Source organism: Mesocricetus auratus, unplaced genomic scaffold (assembly GCF_017639785.1).
Source record: "Mesocricetus auratus isolate SY011 unplaced genomic scaffold, BCM_Maur_2.0 Super-Scaffold_100676, whole genome shotgun sequence".
Lineage (NCBI taxonomy): Eukaryota > Metazoa > Chordata > Mammalia > Rodentia > Cricetidae > Mesocricetus > Mesocricetus auratus.
In genome coordinates, this window is record NW_024429266.1 from 70,219,733 (window position 1) to 70,245,508 (window position 25,776).

At 47.4% G+C, this 25,776-nt stretch overlaps 1 protein-coding gene and 1 pseudogene across 1 annotated transcript in view; one reads left to right on the forward strand and one right to left on the reverse strand.

Moving 5' to 3' along the window:
* Positions 1-21,787, reverse strand: part of Tfcp2l1 (transcription factor CP2 like 1) — a 64,079-nt gene extending 42,292 nt beyond the window's left edge. Inside the window, exons 1-2 of the mRNA XM_040738224.1 lie at positions 21,643-21,787; positions 17,176-17,327 (exon numbers count right to left, since the gene is read on the reverse strand). Of these exons, the coding sequence (XP_040594158.1) occupies positions 17,176-17,327; positions 21,643-21,704 (214 nt within the window). The 5' untranslated portion in view covers positions 21,705-21,787. The remainder of the gene's footprint in view (positions 1-17,175; positions 17,328-21,642) is intronic.
* Positions 2,190-10,325, forward strand: LOC106021142 (annotated as a pseudogene).
* Positions 21,788-25,776: the final 3,989 nt, after the last annotated feature.

Consider the following 25,776-nt stretch of genomic DNA (forward strand, 5'->3'; position numbering starts at 1 on the left):
TAAAATGTAAAAAAAGTCCTTGTTCTCAGGAAATGTATGGTAAATGGAAATAAAGGTTATGTTGCATTAATGAAAACTCCAAAATGATTCAAGAAAGACATTTGACATCAGCCTTTGGTCTTCACACACAGGCGCACACATGTTGACACGCACTGTCACATACCCAAACACACACACACACACCTACCTATTATAGATGCAGAGGCAGATAAACATACAGATAGACTCACACAAGCTGTCTTCTGACCTCCATTTGTCACCAGCATGCACATACACCCAGACACATACAAATCTATGCACACTAAGAATAAATAAAATACTAAAATTCCAAATGCCTGAAGAAAGCAGTAAGAACATACAAAATTGGAGTATATTATGAGTAAATCTGAAGAAACACAAGCCGAGAAGCCTGGCAAGTGCCTCGATTCCAGGTCACAGGTGATGCTCAAGACAACAGTGGCTGCTATTTATTCTTTCAGGGTCAAGATGGTACCCCAAGGCTCATCAGACAGGTGGGCATTTGAGAGAAGAGAACCAACTAAAAGGTACAGAATGTGGTCGAGTCATATCAAGCAAACAGAAGGAAGCTCCCGCCCAAGGAGCTAAGACTCTACCAGTGCAGCTGCAGGAAATACAGCAGCAGGAGATGCAATAGCTCAGTTGGTCAACTACTCACCTAGTGTGCATGAGGCCCTGGGTTTGCAACTCAGCACCGTACAAATAGGGCAGAGGTGCACACCTGTAATCTTCCCAGAAGTTAGGAGAGGCATGAGGATCAGGAGCTCATGTTCAAGATCCTTTCAGACTACAGTGTAGTAAGTGGACCTGGGACCCCTGAGACCCTGTCTTGAAAACCAGAGTCCACAGTGCAATGTGACAGGAGTCCAGGGGGGTGCTAACATGCCCAAGGCTGAGGTCTATTGTAGGTCAGTGGCAGACTCATCAGCCCGAAGCCTAGACCAAAACAAGAAGACAGGATCTGGGCAGACACCCGAGTTGAGTCCAGACCCTCCCAAGTTTGTTCTATGTGACCAAGAAATTTCTGGTTTGGGTTTTGATTTTTTTTGGTGTGATAGAACCAGAGTTCTGGTGTGTCTTAGGCAAGTCATCTACCACCGAACTACACCCCTAGTCTCTCAGGCAAGTTTGTGGGGAGAGAGAGAGGGAGGGAGGGAGAGAGAGAGTTTAAATGTATATGTGTTGCATATACAAGTGTGTACAGGGTCTACAAGAGCTAGTTCCAGGACAGCCTCCAAAGCCATAGAGAAACCCTGTCTCGAAAAAACAAAAAAACAAACAAACAAACAAAAAAAAAACAAGTGTGTACAGGTTCCTGGGTACCACGCAGAGGACACAAAGGACACTGGGTGTTCGGCTCTATCACTCTGTCTTATTCCCTTGAAGCAGGATCTCATCTGGAGCTAGGCTGGCGGCCAGCAAGCCCCAGGTATCCTCCTGTCTCCACCTCTTACAGCCCTGGGGTTACTGATACAAGTAGTCAATCACACCCATCATTTTACCTGTGGGCTGGGGATCTGAACTCTGGTCCTCACGTTGGCCCAGTAAGCATTTTACCCATTGAGCCGTCTCCCCAGCTTCCAAAGGCAAGTCTTCAACCTCCCTGTGTCTCTTTCTTAACACCTGCACAATATGGTCCGCAGTACTTCTGTGAGCATTCTCCATGACCACACCAGCAAGGTAAGGGCTGCACTTTCCTTACCTGCCCCGCCCCTCTGCTAGTCACTCTAAACTGCACAAATGAACGTTCCTGCAGCATCACCACCCTATACAACAAATGATCCATCACTCAAGGTCACTAAGCCAGGAGGCAGCCTAGCAGAGAACCATCCCCAGAACTTGGGACTCCAACGGGCAGCCCAAGTGTCTCCCGGAGGCCAACTCCTATGTGCACAGTGCTGCCCAGAGCAGCCTATCCCAGCTGGCCTCCACTGGGCAGAGCCTAGCAGGTGCCTTTGCAAAAATGGCATACAAAACTAGAATAGCTCTATCCAATGGGCAGAACCCAGAGCAGGGCCTTCTGCCCAGATCACCATGTTCCCAAGAACAGGAGTCAATTACCTGGGTCAGCCAAGATTTACAGATTGTTTACTTTCCAACAGTTGCTGGTTTGGGTAATGAATGCCACGTAAACTATAAGAGGCCATTATCACCCCAGAGAAAGAAGGGCAATGTGCCAAGAGTCCTATAAGAATGACAGAGAGGTCACCCTCTCACCCGCCACCATCTTGGTTCCGAGTCCTCTGCACAGAACCCCTGGTGAAGCCCCAGAAACCGCCCCCGCTACAGAGCAGGGGAGTTGCCACAGCCTCAGGCTGAGACAGAGTCAGGAGCAGAACAAAACTTCACACAGACAACCACACAACAAGGCCAGCTGCGGCAACAGCTGGAACAGATGAAGAACCCGGTCAGTAAAGCAAAACGGAGTCGGAGTGAAAAGAAGGCAAGGAAGTCTAGGTCCAAAGTGGGTCTTCAACAGGTTCCAGGGGTTACTAGAGTCACTATCCGGAAATCCAAAAACATCCTCTTCATCATCACAAAACCAAGCGTCTACAAGAGTCCAGCTTCAGACACCAGCATAGTCTTTGGAGAAGCCAAGATTCGTCTCAGTAAGCACAGTTAACAGCTACGGGACATTCAAAGTTCAAGGTGAAGCCATTTCAAACATTCAGGAAAACACGCAGACTCCGATGACCGAGGAGGAAGAGGTTGGTGAACCAGGTTAAGGACACAGAATTGGTCATGTGACAAGGAAATGTGTCAAGAGCAAAGGCAGTCAGAGCCCTGAAAACCAACAGTAATGATATGGTAAGTGCTATGGAATTAACAATGCAACTATTTGACAGCAAGGACACTCCCCTTCTCCCACCCCCACCCCCTTTTTGGTGTTTCAATAGTAGAACTACAGCATGGTTTGAAATTTGTACTATTTCTGTCACTAATAAAGTTATGACTTCTTATTAAAAAAAATGACAGAGAAGGTTCTGGGCAGTGGTGTCGCATGTCTTTAATCCCAGCTCTTGGAAGGCAGAGGCAGGTGGATTTCCGTGAGTTTGAGGCCAGCCTGGTCTACAGAGAGATTTCCAGGACAGACTCCAAAACAATACAGAGAAACCCTGACTCAAAAAACAAAAATAAATAAATAAAAAGGAAAGCTTGTCTCGGGGAAAAAAACAAAAAACAAAAAACAAAATAAGGCAGAGAAGGAAAAGCACAGTGAGGAGGCGGCCATGCAGTCTGGCATGGGTAATCTGTCTTGTCACCCAGTGCATATGACACCACTCGAGCACCCATGACCATGATGGAGTATACTCAGTCAAGGAGAGAGCACACTCGGGGACAAAGGCCTTTCTGACCAGGGACCCAAGTCCTCACCCAGAAGGTCCATGACCTATGTGGCCAGAGGTCAATGTCAGGTGTTGTCCTCTATCATTCTCCAGTTGTTTTGAGACAAGGTCTCTCACTGAACCGGAGCTCACTGATTTGGGGAGGCTGACTGGCCAGTGAGCTCTTGGGAATCATTTGTCTTTATCTTCCCAACACTGGGATTGAAAGTATACGAGAACTCGCCTGAATTTTTTTTTCCCATGGGTGTTGGGGATTGAACTTGGGTCCTCACACTTGTTTGACAAGCTTTTTACTGAGTGCACTATCGTATCTCCCCAGACGGAGAAAACTCCTTACAGAGCATTCCTAATACAGTGTAGGCAGAAGGAAATAAATAGGAAAGCACTATCAGGCAACTACAGCAGCAATCGTTTGCTCCACAACAGGCAGAAAGGGGGTCAAGCTATCAGCACAGCCTAAGCAGCTTCCTCAGCTCAAGGTATTTATCAGCTACGTAGGGGTGACAAGTAACTGCACAGAAACCCAACACACTGTCTTAATTCAGTCTTCGAGGCTAACATCACTAGCCCTAAGAAACACAGTAAGGTGATTCCCAGTGATATGCCCTGCTAAAGCACTTGTGGCTTCCATGACACTCGGGCCAGAAATACAGAGTCTAAATGTCATCCTACAAAACTCAGAGGGATTCAGGAGATGGTTCAGTGAATTAAGTACTTGCTGTGCAAGCATGAGGGCCTGAGTTTGATTCCTGGAATCAATGTTTTGTTTAAAAAAAGGGTGTGTGTGGGGGGAGGCATGGAGGCCATAGTTTGAATACACACACCGTTAAACTCAACAGTAAGGAGGCAGCTCTGTAGCTCTGTGAGAGTTCCAGGTGCCAGGGCTGTACAAAGAGACTACAACCCCAAAAGAAAACAAAACAACCAACAAAACAACAAGACACAGAGTCCTTGGTGCTTGCTGGCTAGCCCAACTGACTGTGTGAGTTCCGGAGGAAGAGTTAGACCATAAGTCAAAAAGCAAGTGGAAGGTGCTTGGAGGAAGGGCATCCACAGGTGTCCTCTGGTTTCCACATTCACGTACATGGCACACACAGATGCATAGAAAACCTCAGAGGAAGCTGGGAGAGCAGTAGGAGAGGATGTGCTAAACATGTTTGAAACCAGCCAGGCATTGGTGGTGCACACCTCTAATCCCAGCACCCAGGAGGAAGAGGCAGGCAGGTCTGTGAAAGTTCTAGGCCAGCCTGATCTACAGAGCAAGTGTCCAGGACAGCCAGGGCTACACAAAGAAGCCCTGTCTCAAAAACAAATGCAAACAAGCAAACAGTTCAAAGCCTTAGGTTCCGTCCCTAGCACTATCATTTCCCACAAAAAAATCTATCAGAGGGAGGAGGGGAGTTGGACAGCTGGGCACTGGGTACTTCAGAAGGGTTGGGGGTGGTGATGACTGCTCATGGATGCCAAGGACAAAGGTGTTCTAAAATTAATCAAAATGATGTTGGTATATTTAGTAGATTATATAAAAAAACATTAAATTGCCTTTTTTAGATAGTCTCAGACTGGAAATCCTGCTGCCTCTGCTTTCCCTGTACTGGGAGTGACATGCTGGGACACAGTGACAAGTTGAGACTTGCCACCACACCTAACTGAATTGTACACTTTAAATGGGTGGTTTGCATGTTGTAGAAATTACATTCCAATAAAGCTGTTTTCTAAGAATACTTTTAAAAGGCAGTCCAAGGGCTAGAAAGACGGCTCAGTAGTTCAGAGAGCTTGCTGTTCTTACAGAGAACTGAACTTGGTTTCACCCATGAGGCAGCTCATAGCCATCTCTACCTCTAGTTCCAATGGATTTGATGCCCTCTTCTGCCCTCCGCCAGCACCAGGCACACACATGGTGAGTGAACAGACACTCAGGGTGTGGTGCACATACAAACCAGGGTGGTGGTCGGGATGAGAATGGCCCCCATAGGCTCATGTTTGAATGATCTGTCCCCAGTCAGTGGAACTTTGGGGAAGGATTAGGAGGCGTGGCCTTGTTAGAGGAGGTGTGACACTGGACATGGGCTTTGAAACTCTGTCTCTCTCTCTCTCTCTCTCTGTCTCTCTCTCTGTCTCTCTCTGTCTCTGTCTCTCTGTCTCTCTGTCTCTCTGTCTCTCTGTCTCTCTCTCTCTCTCTCTCTCTCTCTCTCTGTCTCTCTCTGTGTCTCTCTCTATCTCTCTCTCTGTCTCTCTGTCTCTCTGTCTCTCTGTCTCTCTGTCTGTCTGTCTGTCTGTCTCTCTCTCTCTCTCTCTCTCTCTCTCTCTCTCTCTCTCTCTCTCTCTCTCTCTCTCTCTCTCTCGATCAGGCTGTAAAGCTCGCAGCTACTTCCACAGCACCATGCCTGTCTGCTTCCTGCCGTGATTCATGGATTAACACCCTCTAACTGTAAGCTAGCCTCCAGTTAAATGCCTTCTTTTATAAGAGTTGTCTTGGTCATGGTGTCTCTTCACAGCAATAGAACACTGGCTGAGACATAGTGTAAAATATTGTAAAGATAAATCTCAAAAAAAAAAAGACAAACAAAAGCCAGGTTCGGTGGAGCATGCCTATAATCTCCAGAAACTCATAAAAGTGGGTGTGGCCTGTGTGCATGTCTGTAATCCCAGCACTTGGGAAGATCAGCAGTTCAAGGCCATCCCTTAGCCTGGCCTATATGAGGTCCTAGAAAAGGGGAGAGAGACCTGGAGAAAGAAGGGGAGGAAGTAAGAGGTACAGGAGGAAGGAAAGGGAAGGGAAGGGTACCACCGCGTGTTCTGGGGCAAGTCATGCAGCCTCTCTAAGCCTGGTTTGCCCACTATGAAACGGACAGCTGAGGTGAAGGGCTAGCTCATGCTTCTGTAATCTGGATACAGTTCTAATCGCCAGCAATCCGATCAGTTGTCCTGGTGCCAGACACCCAGGACTCTGCATTTTTCTGTAGGGACACTGGTGCACAGGCATTTTGAAAGCAAGGTAGTACAAACGTCCTGTGCTTGAGGGTGGAGAGTTCTAATGTTCGACTCTGGATTCCTAGAGTACCCGGCCTCCCCCTCCCATTCTGGATCCACAGGATCCTTGGTAACAAGCTGGAGAATGGCAGATCAAGAACACCCCAGGTTCTATCAGGCACAGAGAGCTCTGAGCACAGAGTGGTCTTCAGCCAGCAAGGAGACAACAGACCCATGTGTACTCAATCCCATCTTCTCTACTTCATTCTAGCCCGTACTGCAAAGGCAGATCCCTAGCCTTCTGTCCGAGGCTCACACTCTAGGTGCCACATGAATGCCACCCTTGAGTCCCAAAGAGAAACCAGGGCTGTACTCACACTGTGTATGTTGAAAAGTGTTATTCCCCCTCCAGGCCTCAGTTTTCCCATCAATTAGATGGGAGAAGTGGCCCTCAAGTTACTCAGAGGTCTTTCCTATTTGAAGATATGCAGAAGCAGCTGGAGAGATAACTTAGTGGTTAAGGGCACTTGCTGCTCTTCCAGAAGACCAGAGTTCAGTTCCCATCACCTACATCAGGTGGCTCACAACCACCTCTAGGGCATCGGTCTCCCTCTTACAGCCCCCATGGGCACCTGTACTCACACAGGCATGCACACACTCACTCCACACACACATAAATGAATGCCTTAAAATTAAAGGCCTGTGGAGGGGACCGGGGATGAAGGTCAGCTGTGAGGTGCCTGCTTAGCACACATATTGAACTAGGTTTGATCCCCAGAACCATAGTAACCGAGCCTGGTGCAATCCCAGCACTTAGGAGGGAGAGGCAGAAAGAGGAGGAGCTTAAAATCATCCTTAGCTACACAGTGAGTTCAAAGACATTAACTGGACAGATATAATAAATGAACAGAGAAGGGCATGGTGGTGCACTCCTGTACCTCCAGCTCTTGGAGACAGAGGCGAGCAGACCTGGAGTTAATGACAGATTCAGCTACTAGCAGGTTCAAGGCAATCATGGACTACATGAGACCCTGTCTCAAAAACGCAGAGGCTAGTGAGAGACAGGCTGGTGAGAGGAGCCTCCCAACAAGCCCTGGTGACCCGATTTCCATCCTGGAGACCCAATTGTAGAAGGAGAGAACCAATTCGTCTAAGTTGTCTCAAACCTCCATAGTGGCATCATAGTACGCTGTGTAATTTTTAAAAATTAAGAAAGTATAGGGGCTAGAGAGATGGCTCAGTGGTTAAGAGCACTGGCTGCTTTTCTAGAGGACCCAGGTTCAACTCCCAGCACCCACAGGGCAGCTCTCACTTGTCTGTAACTCCAGTTCCAAGGGACCTGAAACCCACGGCAAACACTAATGCACATTAAGAAAATACATAAGTTTAGGGGCTGGAGAGATGGCTCAGAGGTTAAAAGCAGTGGCTGCTCTTCCAGAGGACCTGAGTTCAATTCCCAGCAACCACATGGTGGCCCACAACCATCTATAATGGGATCTGATACTTTCTTCTCTGGTGTGTGTATACATAATAAATAAAGAAATCTTTAAAAATAAATAAATTTAAAAAGTAGCATGTGGTGGTGGCGCAGGTCTTTAATACCAGTACTTAGGAGGCAGAGGCAGGTGGATTTCTGTGAGTGCCTCAGCCTGGTCTACAGAATGAGTTCCAGGACAGCCAGAGTGGCTACACAAAGAAACCCTGTCTTGAAAAACCAAAAACCAATAAATAAATAAGAAATAAAATTGTTTAAAGTAAATTAATTAATTAAGCAGAGATTTAAATACTATATAATAAGTGAGAGGATTTGATCATCAAATTTCTGATTGAGCATTGAAGGCAAATGGTCACAGATCCATACCTCTAGCCAATGGTGTACCCTTACGAAAGGGAATGTTTGGTGGTTTGCACTTTTTCAGGTGGTATTTATAACATAACCTCATTTATCTTCTAAAGGAAAAAGCTCAAGCCAGGCGGTGCTAATGCACTCCTTTAATTCCAGCACTTAGGAGGCTAAGGCAGGTAGATCTGTCTGAGGCCAGTCTGGTCTACAGAGTAAGCTACAGGACAGCCAGGATTACTCAAAGAAAACCCTGTTTTGAAAGGAGGGGGGCTTACATCGTAAGAAATTATAAATGATCCAGACATTCAGATGTAGTGATCTGTTTGATTTTAATCTCAGCACTCTGGAAGGTAAAGCAGGCAGATCTCCAAGAGTTTGAGGCCAGCCTGGTCTACATAGTGAGTTCCAGGCTAGCCAGGACTACATACTAAGACTGCCGGGCGTTGGTGGCGCATGCCTTTAATCCCAGCACTCGGGAGGCAGAGGCAGGCGGATCTCTGTGAGTTCGAGACCAGGTTGGACTACCAAGCGAGTTCCAGGACAGCCTCCAAAGCCACAGAGAAACCCTGTCTCGAAAAAAACCAAAAAAAAAAAAAAAAAAAGTCTCAAAAACAAAAACAAACACATATACATACGCCCATGCCAGTGTGACCAAGAAAAAAAGCCAGGAAGACAGGAGACTGGAACATTTTCACATTTTCTAGAGCAGGCATGACTCTCTGCTCTGTTATGGTAAGCGTGAGGAAAAGCATTTTTTTTTTATGTTTTTAAGCAATGTACTTCAGGGTCATTTTGTCTTCTGTAGTTTATATTATTCCCAAACTTTGAGCTAAAAATTAATCTGAAAAGAAAAAAACCTCAGCTTTGAAGGAAAGCAAACAGAGGGGATAATCCCACATCACTCTTTAAATCCAGTCACTGAGAGACTTGAGAAGAAGGGAAAGTGCAACCAGACATTTGTGAACACTTAATTCTTCAGGCAGGGGAGGTTGTCCTGGAGAGGACAGCCAGGAGCCCAGAGATTAAAGGAGTTCCCAGGGGCTAGAGAAAAAAAAACTAAACTCCATTTTACTAGCAGGCACACTCTAATCTCCCTGCCCGAAGGGAGGGTGCTTCTTCTTTCCCTGGAGATATTTTTCCTACAGTTCCTCAGAGGCTACAGAAAGTGCAGGGCCTAGACCCTCCCAAAACAAATGACTCCCAAATGACTCCTTCCCCTTCCAGAAAGTTCTTCTTCATGACCCACTCTAGATCCATCACTCCCCAGACTCCTGTCTGGCCAGGTGAGGAGAGTAGGGAGTTTAAAGACACCTATCAAGCCATCACCTGAAGAAAACCGAGAACAATTTATTTTAGAGTGTACCTAAAGAGAGTATCAGAGCAGGACGGGAGGCCTGATCCTGATCCTGCCATGTTTAGCAGGAAATACTTTCCCAGCTGAGCCAACTCACCAGCCCGCATTTCCTCTGTATAAACAGTAACGGGCTTTTGGGAGCCAGGCGCCCGGCTTCAAGCTCTGCAATCCCCGGCTCCATGTATCGCCCTGGGAGCACCTAGGTGTGGAGATTTTCTTTGTCCAGTTTAAGGTAAATCATGGGGAGAGAGCTTCCATGACTTCCTGGAAGACAGGTGTGTCAGCCTCTCTGGCCCTCCATTCTTGCCCTCCTTCAGTTTTTCTTCCCAGAACCTTCGACCCCCGTTGGCTTTAGTTCCTGGGTGGATGAAATCAAGGCTCTAGTGGCATTTTGTCACTAGATTCAAGGTTGTTTTGAGGCTGCTGAGCCTGATGATCTGAATTCAATCCTGGGACCCCCTCACGGCAGCAGAGAACCAGCCCCAGCAGGTTGCCCTCTGACCCCCACCTGTGGGCACACAAAAGTCTGCCCTCCCCCTCATTAGTTCCCCCTTGTCTGATCTCAGAAGCACAGAAATAAATAAATGTAATAAAGAAAAAACCATTAAGAGTTGTTTGGGTGGAAAATACCAAAGCCTTCTCCTCAGCAAGCACTCAGAAAAGAGCCTCTTATCTCCAGGCCTGAGGCACCTGGGGCTGACCTCCACTACCTCTGAACCTCCTCCCTCCCCTTAGGGGTATCAGGAAAGCTGTGTCCTCAGGGACCTTTGACCCCAACAGGAACTTGTAGACCTCAGTCTATTCCGCTCCTTTACAAGACTTTTCTCAGAAGAGGCACTTGTTTTCAAACCATTTTCCCCACATCTAAAACCAGCCACCAGGCTTGGTGACAGGACACCCCTGTGTAGCATGACATGACTACCGGAGTACTCCTACTGCCAAGGCACTCCAGGAAAAGGTGGTCCAGTGATTCAGTAAGAGATTTGGATATACATAGTGTGGAGTTTTTGTTGTTGTTCTCAGAGAACTTTAAACACATGGATGGCTTCACACAGGAAACAGCGAGGAACTGAAAACATAGTTCAAAGATAGCGCGCTTACCTAGCACACTCTTACCTAGCACACACGAGGCCCTGGTTTCTTCTCAGTACCATCAAGGAGGGGAGGGGGAGCAATAAATATTATAGGGCCAACACAATAGATATAACTGGAGAAAAGCTTCCAATGGACTAAAAGGGTCTTGAATGACATGCCGTTGACAATAATGACATGTTTTTTTAAGCTGGCCTCCAACTCATGATCCTCCTGCCTCAGTTCAGTGCTGAGATTACAGATGTAATACTGATTAACCCAGAAGGTGCTCCATCTTATCTGATCTCAAACTAGTCAAGGCAGGTCCTGGTTAAGTCCTTGGAAACTGTACTGAAAACACCTACTATAGTGTCATTAATTAGAGCAAAAGAAAAAGATCCATAAGTTCTCTAATTATTGCTCACATACCATAAGGCACCAAGTAGACAGACAGACAGACAGATAAGCCATGGGTAGGCAAGATTACTAAGCAGGTAAGGCCACCTGCCGCCAAGCCTGACAACCTGTGCTGACCCCCAGGATGCACACAATTGAAAGACAGAATGCCCAAGTCTCCTCTGATCTCCACTTATATGCATGGTTTGCATACACTCACACAAACAAATAGGTAGATTAACAAATAAATAAATGCAATAATAAAATTTAATCATTAGTGCCAGGCGTTGGTGGCGCATGCCTTTAATCCCAGTACTCGGAAGGCAGAGGCAGGCAGATCTCTGTGAGTTTGAGGACAGCCTGGTCTACAGAGCGAGTTCCAGGACAGACTCCAAAACAATACAGAGAAACACTGTCTCAAAAAACAAAAACAACAACAACAAAAATGTAATCATTGGTCTGGGAGTGTAGGTCCAGTGGTAGAGGGCTTGCTTAGTATGTCCAGGACCCTCAGACCTTACAGGCCACACACCATGAATGTAATTATCACAAAATACAGCTAAATGACTGACAGCTAAATATCACAGCATATGCCACTAAATGCTTCACATTAGGCATTTCATCATGTGAGTCATTAAAGCATAGAATAAGCAAGCTGGTATTCACCTATACTCTGGAAGCTGAGACAGGAGGATCACAAGTTTGAGGCCAGTCTAGGACCCATAAAGACTGGGACCACAGCTTTAAAACAACAACAACAGCAAAAAAGCCAGGCGATGGTGGTGCACCTCTTTAATCCCAACACTCAACTCTCAGGAGGCAGAGGCAGGGGGATCTCAGTGAGTCTGAGACCAGCCTAGTCTACAAAGGGAGTTCCAAGATAGGATTGCTACACAGAGAAACCCTGTCTTGAAGCTGCCCCCCCAAAAAAAGTAATAAAAAATAAAATTTAAAAAAGAATGCTAACATTTTGAGGGCTGGAGTCAACACAGCTCGGAGGTAAAGAGCACTTACTGTGCTTACAGAGGACCTGCATTCAGTTCCTGGTACCAACATCAGGACCCCCATTCAGTTCCCGGTACCAACATCAGGCAGTTCACAGCCACCCATGACACCATCTCCTGGGTATCTGACGCCTACAACCCTCTATGGGCACTTCACTTGCTCTTGCCATGCAAGCAAGAGGACCTGAGTTTGGATCCCCAGAACCCACATAAAGCAGGGCAGCAGTAGGATCTGTAACTTCAATTCTTCTATGGTGGATGGGAAACGGAGACAGGAGAATCCCAGAAGCTTATGGCAAACAACTGAGACCCTGTCTCAAACAAGATAGAAGGTGAGATCAGTCACCCAGTGTTGTTGTATGTGTAGGTGGGAGAGCTGGGGAAGTTGGATAAGAGTGACCCCTATAGGCTCATATATTTGAATGCTTAGTCACCAGGGAGTGGCCCTGTTTAAAAGGATCAGAAGGATCAGGAGGTGTGGCCTTGTTGGAGGAAGCGGGTCACTGGGGTTGAACTTTGATGTTTCAAAAGCCCATGCCAAGCCAATGTCTCTCTGCCTGCAGATTAGGATGTAGCACTCAACTCCAGCACCAGGCTAGCCATGCGGACTGCCATGCTCTCCATGAGGATAATGGAGTGTAGCCTGTAAGGTCTGAGGGTCCTGAACATGCTAAGCAAGCCCTAATTAATGCTTTCTTTTACAAGAGTTGTCTTGTTGATGGTGTCTCTTCACAGCAACAGAACTAAGGTACTACACAATGACTTTTATTTAAAAAAATAAAAAGCCAAAATCTCACGTGAAAATTGGCAACACCTGACTTTGGGAGAGACCATGAGATACACAGGGCTGGGTAGCATATGAGACAGTCTGCCAAGAAGATAATGTATAACATTTTAATGCTATATTTCTATTTGTTACTTATAACTTAAAAAAATCAAGCCGTACACACTAGAATGTTTATCAATGTTTAATTTCTAGACAAGTGTTCTCCCACTGAGCCTTATCCCCAGTCCTCAAAGATAATTTTTAAAAAATTATTACATTTATGCTAGGCAGTGGTGGTACATGCCTTTACAGATCTCCGTGAGCTCGAGGCCAGCCTGGTCTACAAGAGCTAGTTCTACAACAAGCTCCAAAGCTGTACAGGGAAACCCTGTCTTGAAAAAACAAACAAAAACAAACCACATTTATTTGTATGTGTGTGTGCACATGCTCATGCCATGTCAGAGGACAACCTTTCAGAACCAGTTCTCTCCTTCCACTGTGTGGGGCTTGGGGATTGAACGCAGGGTGGTCTTGGTGGCAAGTGTCCTTACTGTTGAGTCATCTCATTGCCCTTCGATGTCCAATTTCTGACACAACAACAACAATATAAAACTGACATAACATATTATTCCAATTTTAAAAGATGCATATATAAAATACATAGACAGCCAGGCAGTGGAGGCACACGGTTTTAATCCCAGGCACTTGGGAGGCAAAGGCAGGTGGATATCTGTGTGTTTGAGTCCAACCTGGTTTACAGAGCTAGTTCCAGGACAGCTAGGGTTGTCACACAGAGAAATCCTGCCCTGAAAAAAAAATAAAAATTAAAAAAACCAAAACCAAAACAAACAAAAAACCATAGATGATTAGTGGCTAGGCTGGCAAGATAGCTCAGTCCGACCATTCCCACCACCAGAACCCATGTGGTAGGAGAAAACTGACCTCTGAAAGCTGCCCTCTGACCTCAGTGTGTGTGCCATAGCAAGAAAGTGCCCCCATACTAAATACATGGGTTAAATAAACACACACACAAAAGGGATGTTAGAGAGGACTTAAGTTTTATTTCATTTTTAAAAATTTTCTGCCGTTTGCTCTTGTTTTCCAGTTACTTGAATTTCAGTTGGATACTATTTTAATTTGGCAGAAACATGCAAATTAGCAGCAAAGCATATTGTATGGATATTGTTATATTGCAGTTACTACAAAGATGAAAGCACAGAATGTGAATAGTCACTTCTTTAAAGACAGGGTTTCTTTTTTTCTTTTCTTTTCTTTTTTTTTTCTTTTTTGGTTTTTCGAGGCAGGGTTTCTCTGTGGCTTTGGAGGCTATCCTGGAACTAGCTCTTGTAGACCAGGCTGGTCTCAAACTCACAGAGATTTGCCTGCCTCTGCCTCCTGAGTGCTGGGATTAAAGACATGCGCCACCACCGCCCGGCTTAAAGACAGGGTTTCTATGTAATTCTGGCTGGCCCAGAACTCACAATGTAGACCAGGCTGGTCTCAAACTCTGAAGGCATGCGCCACTACACCAAGCCCAAATAACTCATTTTAAAAACTATAATTCTAAGAATTTCTTCCCTTTCTTCGTTTCTTTCTTTTTAAAGACAGGGTCTCAAGCCTCCCCCAGCTATCCTCACTCTCTATGTAGCCGAGGATGACCTTGAACTTCTGAATCTCCTGCATCTCAGAGAGCTGGGATTACAAGTGTGTACCACCACACTTGGTTTATGAGGTGCTGGGGGTCAGAAGCAGGGCTTTCTTCTTGCCAGGCAGGCACTCAAGCAACTGTGCTGGGTCCCAGCCCTTCTGAACAGTTTTATCTTCTGAACAGTGAACATTTCTGTAATGAGCATCTATTACATTACTCATCAGTCTAGACAGGAGGTCCACAAGTACACTCTTTCTCATAATATTAAAGAATGCATAGCTTCACATATGCAGGGAACGAGGGAGCATGGTTCTGTGCTAGAGCACTAGCCTATTGTACAGCGGGTCCTGGACTCAACTCCCATTGCTGTAAAATAATAAATAGATCTGTAAATGTCCATAGGAAATATACCAAGTTAACACAGGCAGGCAGATGGAACCATGGGATGGGCCCTTTAACATCTATGATGGAGAAGATGTTCTCTTTTAAACTTGTTAGGAAGACCTGTATGCTATCAAACACTTTTTACTGTTCACTAAATAATAGGGAGGGGCACAATGAACACAACCAAAGAAAGGCCTTAAAATGGGGGCAGGGGACAAACACACAATGTCCCTGTTCGGCAGCAAGACCTCACACTGCTCACTCATCAGCTCACATGGGGCATGGCCCCAAACAAGACCCACATCAGCTCAGTGGCCTCATTCCTTCACTCTCAAGTTTAAGCAAGGGGCGGGGGGACTGATGAGGAAAGAAACTACTCAGAGAGAAGTTGGCAGCATTTAACCTTCAACAAGTAAGAAAGGACAATGACAGAAGCCAGTGTGCAAACACACAAGGGACTGCTTCCAACTGGCTTGTCACCTGCCATCAATGGCCATCAGCCACCACTGATGGAGTAGTGAGTGTTCGGCCCACAGGGGTGAACCCTGCCTTCCTCGGGGACACACCAGCAATAATGGGCAGATTCCATGCAGAAGTAGCCCAGTCACTTCCATTCATTGTGAGCTAGGGACGTGGGCAAGGTCAAACCCAAGAGGCAACTCTGCCCAGGAGAGAGCTTTCTACCAGGGCTCAGGCCTGCCTCTCCCAGATTCCAGCTCACAGCAGAAGAGGAACCAGTGCACTGGGTGATGGCAACCAGATTCATTCTGAGGCAATCCAGGAGGCAGTGCTAAATACAGTCCTGTCATCAAGACAGGGACCAGTAAAACCCTATTCACCAGGACTCGGCTCCTGTGTCTGACAAACGAAACACTCAAAACTGGGAACATGGGGGTGGTGAGATGGCTGATTGGGCAAAGGCCTCTGCTGCCAAGTCGATGACCTGAGTTCCTCATGGTTAAAGAGAACAAGCTCCTCAAAACACACACACACACACACACACACACAAATATACAAAAACGTAATCACACACACATAATGTAATCACAATCACATACAGTTATACATATACATAAATGTAATCACACACATATTATACACATACATAAAGTAATCACACACATATATATACATATAATGTAATCACATACACTTATACACATATATAATGTAATCACACACACATAAAGGAAATGAAAAAACTTTAAAGGCGTATTGAAAGCTAGACACAGAGTACAAGCCTATCCACAGTCTCTGCACATAGGAGGTTGAGGCAGGAGGATCTTGAGTCCCAGACTAGCCTGGGCTACACAGGAAGACTCCAACTTGAAAGACAACAAACAAAAACCGGAAGGACTAGTGACTGCCATCATACAGATCACTTACCTTCACTCTTTTTTTTTTTTTTTTTTTTGGTTTTTCAAGGCAGGGTTCCTCTGTGGCTTTGGAGGCTGTCCTGGAACTAGCTCTTATAGACCAGGCTGGTCTCGAACTCACAGAGATCTGCCTGCCTCTGCCTCCCAAGTGCTGGGATTAAAGGCGTGCGCCACCAACGCCCGGCTTACCTTCACTCTTTTAAACACCACCCCCCAAACTAAACTTCCTTATTTTACACAAGAAATTACTGAGGGATAGGTGGTCGTGGCACATGCCTTTAATCCCAGCACTTAGGAGGCAGAGTCAGGCAGATCTCTGTGAGTTAGAGGCCAACCTGGTCTACAGAGAAAGTTCCAGATCCGCCAGGGTTACAAAAAGAAATCCTATCTCAAAATAAAAAAAATAAAAAAAGAGATCACTACTGAGAATAAGAAATAGGTGCTGGCGTCATGGTGACCTGGGCAGCCAAGGACAACTGCTCTCCAGTGGGTGGAAGCCAGACCCTGAGCTGAGGAGGATGTGGACCACCCATGAAAAGGACAGCAGACCAGGTGCCAAAAGCTAACAAAAGCACCAAACAGTAATAGCAATCTTGAGAAGGGATGTTACAAGATGACCCGCACTTGGCCTTCTCTTACTTCCCTCCTTTTCAGGAGTCTAATTCTGTTGTTCAGGCTGCCTCTGCCCATGGAGTTCAGGCTGCCTCTGTCTCTGCCCATGGAGTTCAGGCTGCCGCTGCCTATGGACTACAGACTCATGTCACTACTCCTAGCTCAGTTTGCAATATTTCCATTTACCCAGTGAAGTCATGGCAGTCCTGTGTGGGAAGCCACACAACACAGCTACGCTACAGAGTCGGAACCTGTGCCTGACCCCTAAGTCTGTGCTCCTTCCCATGTCACAGCTAAAAGAGGCCCAACAGGGTCTTACACACCATCTGCTAACTACCCCCACTTGTCCACCCACCAGGCTCCATCCCTGTGGAGGCCTCTACCTTGATTGAGGTACGTCAAGGTCTCTTCATGTAGCTTCACTGCAGGAGAGGTGGCGGCACAGAGCACATACTGTAGGGGCGGCAGGCGGGCCCCATTCTCAGGAGACAGCTGTGGCTCCTCCTGCTTGAAGATGGGCAGAGCCAGCACATCGCTGTAAAACACAGGAAGCAGGTGGTCAGAAGCAAAGCCCAGGAACTCAGAGCAATGTCAGGCGAGATGGATGCAGGCCATGGTACCAAAGATGACTTCAGAATCCAGGGTGAGACAAGCTGACCTAGCTCCTCACCCGCGTGGCCCAAATCTCAGATGCAACCACTACCGCATGGTCCTGGCCCCACTCAATGGCCCTCATGAGATCCAGTCACCCAAGGCCTGGAGAAGGGAAAGTGTCTGAAAACTAAGCAACAGAAACCGGCAGCTATTTCTTTCTTTTTCTCTTAGAAAGCTACTTCTTTGTTTTTCTCCTTTCTTCTGGGGGGAGGGTTACAGTGCTCAGGGGCTGAACCCAGAACCATGTCCGTGTTAAACAAGTGCTGTACCACTGAGCTGTAGCTCCAACAGGGGCACCTGCTTCTTTTCTATCTGTAAGTACTCACTCAAACATCTTTGAGAACAGTCATCTATTTTTTTTACATTAAATTTATTTAATTACAGGGTAGGAGACTACAACAGCCCTGGCTGTCCTGGAACTCCCTCTGTAGACCAGGCTGGCCTCAAACTCACAGAGCTCCAACTGCCTCTGTCTCCTGAGTGCTGGGATTAAAGGCGTGCACTGCACTTGGGGTTTTAGGCTTTTGTTGTTGTCTGTTGGCTTCTTTTAAATTTTCTACGTGTGTTTTTTTTTTATTTTTGACATGTGTTTATTTAGTAAGTTAGTTATTTGTAAATGTGTGTATTCCCACCGGCGTATGCGCATGTGAGCAAGTGCACGGCGTGTGCTAACACCAAGATCAAGGGAGGATTTGAGGGGAGTTGGTTCTCTCCCTCTACCACAGGGATGGACTCCTGGAATTGAACTCAGGTCTTTAGGCTTGGTAGCAAGCACCTTTACCTGCTAAGCCATGTTGCCAGCCCACAGTCCCTGTTTTAAAGCTCAGAATGGTCTCTCCAAAGTACTATGACGATAGAAAACCTTGATTTCAGTTTTCTTACCCAAGCAGCAAATCTTAAAATACTCAGAGTTGAGGTAGGCGGTGGTGGTACATGCCTTTAATCCCAACACTCCGGAGGCAGAAGCAGGCAGATCCCTGTGAGTTCGAGGTCAGCCTGGTCTACAGAGTGAGTGCCAGGACAGTCTCCAAAGCTACACAGAGAAACCCTGTCTCAAAAAAAAAAAAAAAAAAAGAAAAAGAAAATCCAAAACAAACAACCAAAAAAAAAAAAACCCAAAAACCAAAAACCTCACAATTGTTTCCTTCACCTCTAAATAATGTTCCCTCCACCAAAAACATTAGCCCAGGCCTGGGGAGAGCTCTCAGTCAGAAAAGCATGCAAGCATGAAGACCTATAAAATCAGTCCCATAGCCCACAGCCTACAAAAGCTGAGTGTAGTAGCTCACACTAGTAATCCCAGTGCTGGGGAGATGGGACAGGATGATCCCCAAGGCTCACCGGCCAGCCAGCTTAGCCTATTTGCCAAGTTTCAGACCAGTAGGGGACCCAGCCTCAAAAAACAAAGTGCATGGTACATGAGGAACATCACTAAAGACCAGTTGGCCAGAGTGACCCACACCTTTAATCACAGCACTCAGGAGAACACTGAGTTCAAGGCCAGCCTGATCTACATAGAGAGTTACAGGACAGCTAGAGCTACAGTAAGGACAGTAAGATGCTGTCTCAAAAAAAAAAAAAAACAAAAACAAAAACAAAGCAATACTGAAGGTAATCCTCTGGTCCCTACACACATGAGCATACATGTACACATCAGCCTCCAATTACCCTGTGACAGAGAAACTTGTTTCTAGACTTTTCAGGAAGGTATCGGTACGTTGCCAGGCTAACCTTGAACTCCCAGACTCAAGGAACTGTCTTACCTCAGTCTGCAAGGAACAATGAAATCTCTGAGGATCAGAATGACCAGCAGGCAGGCAAGACCTGCTTAAAGATTCTAAACTATGTTGCCACAGAAACAGCTACGGAAAGGTGTCCCGCCCTATTTGATAACCCTCCTCCCTCCATGGGTCTGGGCTATGAATCAGATCAGCTGACCTCACTTCACTGCACAGTTACCAGTACTATGTGTTCCCTGTACAGCATCATAAATGAGTGTTCACAAAATATAAACCAGCACACACCCCAACAGTGTCCAACAAACCCTCAGAAAGCCTGCCTTTGGGCACACCTGGGAAACCTTCCCAGCGTGGGTTCTTCTGCTATTCCTGTCTGCTGCCCAGAAAGAGAGACAGAGAGAGACAGAGACCGACACACACACACACACACACACACACACACACACACACACACACACACACACACACACGAGAGAGAGAGAGAGAGAGAGAGAGAGAGAGAGAGAGAGAGAGAGAGAGAGAGAGAGAGAGAGAGAGAGAGAGAGGAGCCCGGGCAGTTATTAAGGAGCTCAGGAAGGAGCAAGCCGTCCTGCTCACCTAGGAATTGCATAATTTCATGTTTGTCCAGACCATGTTAAGTTAATAATCCATGCACTGTTACTTTTAAATTAAAAAAAGAGGGGGGGGGGATTTGTTAAGAACTGTCACTCAACACTAACTTGTTTCTGGCCTGGTGTCCTTATTTGCCAAGGAATAAAAGTTACCAGAACATCAAACAGAAAGGAGAGGGAGGGACTTGAAGGCCACTCACTAGCTGTTTGGTGAAGTCAGATGGCTTGCAGAACTTCGTAGAACAATGATAATAATAATAATAAAAAGGAGGACCGGAAGTTATCAAAACAGAAGAACAAGTGTAAGTCCTAGGGTTCATCCCACACTGTAAAAAAACATTAAATTTTAAAAAGTTTTAAAGAGAAAGAAAAGCAAAACAAAGAAAAATATCCTCACTTTAGCATGGGGGCGCAGGCCTTCAAGGAGGTCAAACTATTTGGAAGTAAAAAGAAAAAAATAATGAACCAGCTTCCAAGAGGGGAGTATGAACTGTCTTCACCCATCGCTTCCTCAAAGGAGCCAGTGCGGTTTGCAGCGGCTCTCAGCCCAATGTTTGCCTTCCTCCTCCCATGCAAAGTCCAAATCCTAAAAGTATCAGGGTTGGCTTACAAACTACCATCTCAGGCACAGATGCAAAAAGCACACCTCTTCTCCCGTAAAACTGACCCCTAACAGGATCATGCATCCAGGTTTCGAATACGCTTACTGCAGCTCAAGGTCACCTTCAAATTCATTTTTAAGACAGGATGAGATACCTAATGGCCATTCACAACAATTCAAAAGAAGCTGCAAGTGCCGCTGGAGTGTTGTGCGGTTAGTAGGTATTTATTCTGTAGCATTTTAACTGTGGGCTTTGCATAACCCTTAACACAGTCAAAACCCCATTGATTGCCACTTTCTATGACTTAGCGTTAGAACAAACAAAAGCTGAACATACACCAGGGAAACCTGGTCAGCCCTCGGCTTTCTAAGAAGGGGATGTCTTCCCAGAGTTCTGGACATACATAAATTAGAAGCCAGGAAGTACAAATAACAGAAAATCCAAGCAGGGACATTTGGGGGGGTCCAAAGACGCAATTAAGGTTCTGTAGTTGGGGCTGACTTCTGCTTGCTTGCCAGTTTACTTTTTCCTGAGCCCATGTCCAACACCTTTTTGGTTAAGTAAGGCACATATAATAAACTGTGACTTGGATGGAATAAAGGCAGGTTGAAGCTGGTTTTAGCGAGTTCAGAAAATGAAATGCCTGCCTATTAGCCCTCCAGTCAGCTGCACCAAGGGTGGAAAAAAGAATCCCGTAGTCACCGAAGCCAAGGAGGTGGGGGTGGGGTCTACTTCCAGAAATAGGGAGTTCAGAGAACTTTGGGAAACCCGCGGGACCCTCTGCGGAACCTTTTTCCCTTGAAGCGCGCTAGAGAAATCCCCGCAACAGATTTCGGTGAAGCCGGGACCCGGGGGCCACACCAAGCTCACCATGACAGGGACGGCCAGCCTCCAGAAGCCCGGGCCCGCAAGGTTGCAGCGCAGACCGGCTCCCGCCACCCACCTGTGGGCCCGCCGGCCACGAAGAGCAAGGAGCGGGGCCTGGCTTCCCGGGACACACGAGCTCCTGATGGATGTAGCAAGTTTATTTCTCCAACTGGAGAAGGGAGAGGGTAGGCTGCAGGACCGGGCCGGGGACGCTACGAGCGTCAGGGAGACCTCGGAGAGTCGCCCCTCCGGCACCAGCGCGCCGCCTCCCCGATTAACCCCACTGGGGTTTCCCGGAGGGTCCCTCCCTGGAGGCCGCACTGGTCCTCGGCGCCCTGACCCCGATCCGATCGCAGGCAGGTGCTGTCCGGTCTTACCGCAGGTAGCTGCCAGAGTTGTGCTGGTTGTAGTGTTCGGGCTGCGTGTGCCAGAACAGCATGGCTGGGGCTCCCGCAGCACCGGCCGGGGCGTGGCACCGAGCTGACCGCGGCGACGCTGGCTGCCAGCAGTCCACCCCCAAAGCAGCACTCGAACCCGAGCTGCCAACGGGCGGTGCCTTTTATGGGCCCCAGGTGGGCGTGGCATTCTGGGGCGTGGTTATTGCAGGTCCGCCCCCACGGCTAGCGGCAGGAGGGCGGCGCTGGGCCGCACCTGGCTGAGCCTTCCCCTGCCTTTCCGGGAGCTAGCTCCTGGCCGCTGACCCTGGGGACATGGCCACTCTTTCTGCGGCCTGCTCGCCTCTCAGCCCCAACGCTGAGCCCAGGGCAGATCCCAGAGCCACGGGGAGGTTGTCAGTAGCCGGAGTACCTAGGCACTCTGGGTCCCCTTAACGTTGCTTTTGTTTTTCCGTGCACTAAACATTGATGTTATGGTCTTTTTCTCTCCAGTGTTTTTTTCTTTAATTCCATGGGTAGGTGTTTATGCAGTTCACTGCTCGCCTAACATACACAAAGCCCTAGGTTCTAAACCCAGGTGCGATGGAACAGACCTGTAATCCTAGCTTGGGTGGAGGCAGAAAGATCACAAGTTCAAGGTCATTTTCTGCTACACATTAAGTCACGGAAATGCAGACCTTTCAATAAAATCAAATAAAGACTCCTGGCCCTGTTACTCAGAGCCCAGGCAGTACTTAGTTGGAGTCCAGATGTGCCTAAGAAGCATCTGAAAAGAAATCAGCTACGGAGACCACAATGCTTGTGACAACCCTGCTTTGACAAGCTGGGCTTGTGGGACCTACGGAAGAGCTTAGGAAATGGGGTGAAGTAGTGGCCAGGACAACAGAAGCACAGGTGACGGGGCCTTTCCACTGTCTTCCCCACTTGCTTCCCTAGGATTTTTTAGTTTACAGTTCTCTCTCTCCCTCCCCAGTCTCCTGGGGGTACATTGTACCTTGGTGTGTGTGAAGTTCAGAGGGCAACTTGCAGGTGTCATTTCTTCCACCATGCCGGTCTGAGGCACAAACTAACGTCTTCCGGATAGGCAGCAAGTACTGCCACCGATGTGCCGTCTTTCTGGCCCTTTAAGGTTTTGACATTGTTTATAATTTGCTTTTGGAAAGGTGAGTGTGGCTGAGTGTGAACAGTGGGCACTGGCAGGTAGGAAGCTGGACCCACAAGTGATGGCTGCCCTCGGACCTCAGTAAGGCATCCCTTCTGCTTATGGGAAGTAACTGAATTAGTCTTTGGAGAAGACTGCACAGATACACAAGTCCTCCTTTCCACGCTGGCTCTGCTATCTCTCCAGCTGCAAGTTGCCGCTCTGTGAGGAACCATTGTGTCACTCCCTGTCTGCCTCTTCAGGGACCACCTCTGCTGCACTGGATGTTCCTGGAAGTCACATGTCTCCAAGTCAACATTCCTGTGGCTATCACACCCATCTCTTTGGATGTGTGACAATGCAGAGGCCATCTTAGCCCCAGAGATCCCATGGAGAAACTGGAAGAAGCAATCACCTGTCTATCCTTCCCTCTCTCCCCGATGTTGACGCTAAAGAACTCTGTAATGAACGTCCTGACCACTAAGCTTCCCTTAGGGACCATGACAGGTATGTGTGTTCAAGGAGAGAGCACCTAGAACGCCAACGACCCAGCTCTTCCAGAGGCTCCTACCATTCTAGCATGACCAGTGGGTGAGCAGTAACACTAGCCAATATCACTGAATAAGTAAAAACTGGTCAGATGTGGTGGTTCAGGCCTTTAATCCCAGCACTTAGGAGGCACAGGCAGGTGAGTTCGAGGCCAGCCTGGTTTACAGAGCAAGTTCTAGGACAGCCAGGGCTACATGGAGAAACCCTGTTGAGAAATACAAACAGACAAAACCCGAAGAAATAAAAACTATTATGGGAACGGTGGGGGATGGGGAGACAACATGACTTTGGAGGTTTCCAGGACATGGGTAGGTGGCAGCACAGCAACTGTAGTATCCACGAACAGAGGAAGGCTTCCGAGTGAGCTTGCACCACGTGCTAATGCTTAGAGAAAGGGAGTCCACAAAGGCAGGCACGTGGCAGGGGCTCAGATGTCACTGATGAGCTGTCAGGTGTGACCTGTGTGGGGCCAATTTACCCCAGATTGTTTGTATCACGCTTCTCTATGGGCTCTCTCCCCTTCCCCTCCAACTGGCTCCTTGAGATTTGTCCCTAGGTTCTGTGAGGCTTCTCCCTGTGCTCCAACTCTGAAATAACAGTAAGTATTCCATCAGAGAGGGGGCACTCACCTGCCTTCAGGCAACCCAGACCCTCAGTGCTCCAGCAAGCACAAAGATCAGTGGGAACACCTTCCAAACAGCAAGTGGAGGTGGCTTGTTGAATATTGGCTCTGAGAACCTAAAAATGTCTTACTTTCTGGGCTGTAACAAGCTTGAGGGAAAAGGAAATACAGATGCTATTGCCCAAGTGTGTGGCAAGTGACCGCAAAAACCTCTCTCCGGAGGGCAGAGGCAGCCTTTTGATTCCTGCTGGGAGGATAGGGATGAATTTCTGAGCTTTGACTTTTCAGTCTTTTGGGACACAATTAGTCTGTGATAGAGAGGACAGATATGCAGATAAGCCATCTTTTCCTGTCTTTATTTTGTAAATGTATGTGATTTGCATATGACCAGAATATTGACTTTTTATTGCTTTTTAAAAATTAATGTATTTGCAGGAGGGGGCATGACACAGCCTTCCCGTGGCTGTCATAGGACAACTTGTACAGAGTGGGTTCTCTCCTTTCAGTCTGTGGGTGCCAGGGATCTAGCCTAGGTTGTCAGGCTTGGAGGCAGGCACCCTACTCATTGAGCCACCTCACCAGCCCAGTGGCTGGGATCTTCTTGATACATTCTCCCATCTTATAAGGAGTGAGGTTCAGGGGGCGGACACCATAGGGACTTGGGTCTAGTCTGTGCACCCAGGGCCCTGCTGTTTGATGACCACAGTCCCTGTCCTCATGCCCTCACCTGGTACTGGAAAAAGCTTCATCAACATGTGTTTCTGCCCCAGGACTCATCCCCAGGGTCCTTCAAGAACAAAAATAGAGCCTCCATTCCTTCAGAGTCCCCAGGAGCCACCCATTTAACAGTTCACAAGGGTCTCCCAGTTTTTCTTGGACACCACCATGACTCAGAGCCTGTCCTCTAAGAATATTATTTGAATGGGTGAATGAGCACATGGCGGCCTGGGGCGGGGGGGGGCGGGGAGAGCTGGGATTTGATGGGAAGAAGACTGTAAGCATTTTAATGGAGGTATCAGGTGTTCAAGGGCCGGCAGCTGTGAAGGAGTCAGGGAAGCAGTGGGCAGGGGGTCCAGTCAAGCCACAAGGCCTCCCGGGGGATGCCTCAGGGACTCCAGAGACCAAATGGCACCAGGGCACCAAGTGCCCTGCCCTGGATGAGGCACATCAGTCGACTGGACATGTTGGCACCTGCCATGCCCTCTGAACTTGGAGTCATCACTTTTGAGAAGAATGCTGAAGCCTGTGGGAGGGGTCGAGTGTCTTTGGGTAGAGGTGCATGTGTGAAGTAGAGTGAACTTTGCTAGAGGCTCCTCTTCTGCGCACCTCTAAGCCCTGGTCTGGTTACTTCAGCAGCTGTCACCAGGGTAGCTCCTCATGAGCTGATTACTGTTATTTTCTGTTGCAAGGAACAGAAACCCAAAATAAGGGCAGGCAAGATAGCTCAGAAGATAAAGGTGCTTGTTGCCAAGCCTGACCATCTGAGTTCTATCCCTGGGACCCACAAGGTAGAAGGAGAAAACTGACTCATGCCACCTGTCCTCTGACTACCACATGCCATGAGTACACACACCAGCACATATACACACACACAATAAATCATAAAATGGAATAAAAACGAAACCATAAGTAAGTGTAAGAGACTTATTTGTGTACAAAACAGGGACTTACTGCGTTATACTTACTTACAAGTGCAACATAGCACAGCTGGTAGGGTACTTGCCTAGCGTGAAGAAGCCCTGGATTCAATCCTCAGAATTCCATAAAACCAGTCACAGTGAGCCTTTAATCCCAGCACTCGGGA